Source organism: Papaver somniferum, chromosome 11 (genome assembly GCF_003573695.1).
Source record: "Papaver somniferum cultivar HN1 chromosome 11, ASM357369v1, whole genome shotgun sequence".
NCBI lineage: Eukaryota > Viridiplantae > Streptophyta > Magnoliopsida > Ranunculales > Papaveraceae > Papaver > Papaver somniferum.
The window spans coordinates 58530209-58534436 of NC_039368.1; the positions used below are offsets into that span (position 1 = coordinate 58530209).

Below are 4228 nucleotides of genomic sequence, written 5' to 3' on the forward strand. Positions count from 1 at the left end.
TCGACCATTGCCAGACATTGCATTTAACTGAGTCTGAGTAAACCCACTGCATATCAAGGCTATCTAGAAAATATTGCCATAATTTCATGCAGTGTAAAAACAAATGATTCTGCGATTCTTGTTCAGAGGCACACATGAAACATAAGCTTGATGGAACTCTGCCAGCTCTGTGAAGAACAAGAGGGTTTATTGATGTCATTTTTTACTATTTATTTGGATAGTACTCGGTTATAAAATTTTAAGAGAAGGATTGAAAACAAAGTAGACGTCTGGTTTTATTTAACTCCAACCTGGATTACACCGCCATACCAAATTGATTGAAGAAGTATATGGCTTCCTGCATAACATCCTCTAATTGAGACGATCAAAAAAAAAAAAAAAAAAAACAAACAAATCCTCTAATCCTCGAGGTTATAAATAAAGGTTGAATGAAGCTACTAATGTCATATAAGACGATTAATTAACTACGGATTGGTAAGCAAAATTTTCTTGAAGTTAAAAAAATTGTTGGAATGCACTCCAAACATTATATTGAGATTCTCTTTCTGGAGTGAGCTACTTGATCAGCTGGTCCAAAATCTCCATGGTGTCGATATCTCCAGTTGCACCAACTCTACGAAAAAAGAAAAAGGTTGTTAGTTTCATTTTGATAAATTGAACAAGTGTGTAAATGGACATGCTGAGAAGAGACTGGTCTCCAACCCGTAAGTTCCACCCTTTTCAGCCTGGATAAGATAGGCACTCCATGGAGAAAAAAGAGATCATAGAGAAGTAAGAAGAGACATGGAAGTGAAAAGACAAAGTGGATACAACCCAAATTTATGGTTTTCTTGCTTGAGAGAGCCAGTGGAATCCATGGAGCCTTCACTGTAAAAAGGAAAGACAAACAGAACAGTGAATATTTAGTGGGTGAACGAGCGCATGCATCAAGTGGTTTACAAACCTTAATTTACTAGACCTATATTTTCCATAACACTCTTCAAAACTGTTTCCCCCATGAAATGAAGCAAAATAAACCCCCAAAGTTGATGACCTGTAATATGTAGCACCAGCCTCATTGCAGTGGCCAGCCAAACATCTCTTTAAGTGATTCTAGGTGTGAATGAAGCAAAAATGAGAAGTAAAACAATTAAAAGGAAGCATATAACCCATACAATTTCCATTTTAATTTCAGAAAATAGAACTTTGTATTCAACAAATTGCTTAAAGTGCATAAATAAATATACATTTCCATTGATCATAATAACACTTCAAGAATACATCTTACACTGTAATATTTGAGGTAACTTGTGTCTTAAAACATAAAAATACTTTTTAAGATTTCCATACCATACAATAAGAAACAACTCTAAGCCAATTAAAGATCCCTTTAGATATTGCAGATCCCGTAACAACAACAAAAAAGGAGAGGAAGAAGAGCAAAGAAAGAAACAAGAGTTGGTGCAAATTGTTAGACCATTAAGGATATTTCGAAAGGCTCAAAATGACTTTAACGGAGTACTATTTATACTTTTATAAGTTAGTCCTACTCTGATGAATGCAGGAGGAGAAAAGGCTTAAATGGCAAGGTGTTTTTCGGTTAGTTTAAGTAGAGAGATAGATAGACAGACATAAAATGAAGAAGTAGCAGCCATGAATAAGAGGATCGACGCTACCCAAGATCTAGATTGGTGCTCTAAGAAGGCTGGACAACCCCCCGGTTATCCAAAAAAAAATATGTAAAATCGAGATTGGGAGAGGCGGGTTAGAACCTAGCAGCACGGAATTGTTTCGGTCCAGAGTAAGTTTTACCGAAAGACCAATTGGAAGGAGCAACATTCTTGGACACAATTCTTTGGCCATCACTTGTTGTGATTCTAAAAGAAAGTGCTTGACCATCAAGGTAAACATTGCTCTGCCAATTCTGACCCCAATTTCTTGACATTGATTTCCAACCAGATTTTGATCCTTTCACTGCCAAAGCTACAACATCTCCAGCTCCACCGACATTTGTTACGAGCACAAGGTTGAAATAAGAATGCCCATTGATTGTGAATCTTACCCCTCCGCTCTTCTTACAAGTAACCCTGTTATAACAACAAATTGGGCTCATAAGAAGAAGCAAAAAACAACAACAGAATGAGAGAGATGGAGATAATGAATAATACCTTCTGTAAGAGACAGGGACAATTCCTGATCTGTAAGTAGCCATTTTGAGATAAACAGGTTCAGCAAGATCAAAATGTTGCTGAGGAGGGTTACACCAGCCACCAGCATTGTTGGGAAGAGCATTGTTTGGTGGACAGAAATTTGTTGCCGTGACAGTAATAGATCCTTTCAAACAATTTGGACTATCAACACATTTGATCTCATAACAAGCTCCACATGTTGATCCTTTGTTGAACAAAGCAGTACTTAGTGCTGCTGTGTTAGTCCCATAACCTTGAGTATACAAATTTCCATATCCACAAGCTCCTCCTGATGGAACCAAGCGTAATAAAGCATGTTGTTACTAATAATTAAGATTTGATGATTCAAACTAAGTTCTGTTTTGTTCTTACCCATTGTGCCAGAAGCATCAGCTTCTCCATAGAACGTAGCATGTGCACTATTCCAACCATATGATCCATAGACTTTAGCAGTTCTCAAAAATGTGAGAAAGATTATCAAGGAAAACCCAAAGAAACACTTCATTTTGCCTGTACACAAAAGAAAAGTAGAAAAACAGGTTTTGAGAGCTCTTACAAATGCCAGAATCTGCAACCTAAGCTGTCAAAATAAATAGAGTGAGAGTGGGATGTGAGAGTAATTGAGGAATATGAGATGATATGAGTGGTGAATTTATAGATGTCCAGAGAAAGGTGAAAGGAAATTGGAATAAACAAATGAATGAAAAGCAGCTGGCAATATGGGAAAGCAGAAACAAGAATCCTTTATAGAAACAAATAACTGCAATTACAATTATTAGACAACTAGCAAGAACTCTTCTATCCACTTATTTACTCAACCCATTTTTGTCTCAAGTCCGAAACTAGTAAACTATGTATTTTGTGATTGTTAGACATTAACCTATTTTCCGTTCCTTTGAAATTCTTGGGAATAGCTATGAAATAATCTATAGTGGGGTGTAAGATGTTTAGAGTCCATGATGGAGCCGCGACGCTAGGTAACATCTTGCATGTTACTATCTTAATTGCTTGCATTTGAAGTGTAGTTTGGGATTAAAGTTATTAATTCCTGGTTCCACTAGCAAATTGTTCAATCTGAACAAGTCCCTGGCCTATTTATCTTTTTGTACCAGTTCATCTTAGTACGAGATTAAAGTGTACGTATTGATATACTAGTACTACTGCTCCTTTTGGTGCCTGGTGGCTATGTTGTAAAAGGCGCACTAAGCATAGGGCCAGCGCCTGAGAAAAAATACTCTCAGGCGCCAAACCATGACCAATTTTCTTTTTCTTTTTTCCTGGGTGTCTTTGGCGCCTTTAACGCTAGGCGAGGCGAGGCGATGGGTTTGGCCAGCGCCTTTTACAACATAGCTTGCTGGTTCTTGAAAGAATAAATTCCTTTAACTAACTGAAAATGATACATTCACCAAAGAAGAGCACCGAGCTCAGCACCGTGTGAGAGGGGGTGGAGCCCACTCCCTATCCCAATGTTAGAGTCATTCCAGAACCGTCAGATTTCCCCGAAATGCATTACTCGGTACTTTTCTTCGGTGTGTAGCGAAATTGTTAACTAACTAGGTAGCTAGTAACTGATATAGGGAAAAGACTTTTAAAGCATGCATCAGAAATCCCATCATTAATTATGTCTATATGTTCTGAACTCAACAAAATGATTAGCGCTAATGTGTCATTAGTTCAAACTATTAATTCGTTTTGGATTTCCTATGAACTGTTTAAATATTCAATGAGTCATCAACAAATCACATGGGTTAATATATATGATTATTAGAAGCTTTGACTAAAAGGTCCAAATGATTCCACCTCTCTGACTGTTTCTTATTCTTAATAACCTGAAAAACCTTTAGTTTAATCGATTTTTCTTTCCAGAAAACTTATACACCTCAACTTTAGGATCTTAAAAATATATCATCAAAGTGTTCTCTCATGTGGCAAACAGTCCAGCTTGAAAGAATTATTGACAATTGAATTAACACCACCTATGACCCTCTCTCTTTCTGTGTTCATTCATTCTTCTCTTTTTGTAACAATCTTACCTGTTCTTGCATTTAGATTACTTTCAT

At 36.8% G+C, this 4228-nt stretch overlaps 1 protein-coding gene across 1 annotated transcript; it reads right to left on the reverse strand.

The window, feature by feature from the left end:
* Positions 1–1142: 1142 nt before the first annotated feature.
* LOC113323085 (expansin-A1-like) lies at positions 1143–3016 on the reverse strand. Its single transcript, XM_026571335.1, has 3 exons — positions 2541–3016; positions 2148–2457; positions 1143–2066 (listed from the first exon to the last, which is right to left on the reverse strand). Exons 1-3 carry the CDS (start codon positions 2671–2673, stop codon positions 1745–1747), a joined length of 765 nt encoding a protein of 254 aa, XP_026427120.1. The 5' UTR covers positions 2674–3016; the 3' UTR covers positions 1143–1744.
* Between the last annotated feature and the right edge of the window lie 1212 nt (positions 3017–4228).

Excerpts from the sequence above, each read along its gene's own strand:
- LOC113323085 (XM_026571335.1), bottom strand. The coding sequence starts at position 2,673 with ATGAAGTGTTTCTTTGGGTTTTCCTTGATAATCTTTCTCACATTTTTG. Across the intron at positions 2,458-2,540 it reads TGATGCTTCTGGCACAATGG|GAGGAGCTTGTGGATATGGA; the intron begins GTAAGAACAAAA and ends TGGTTCCATCAG. Across the intron at positions 2,067-2,147 it reads GTCCCTGTCTCTTACAGAAG|GGTTACTTGTAAGAAGAGCG; the intron begins GTATTATTCATT and ends TTGTTATAACAG.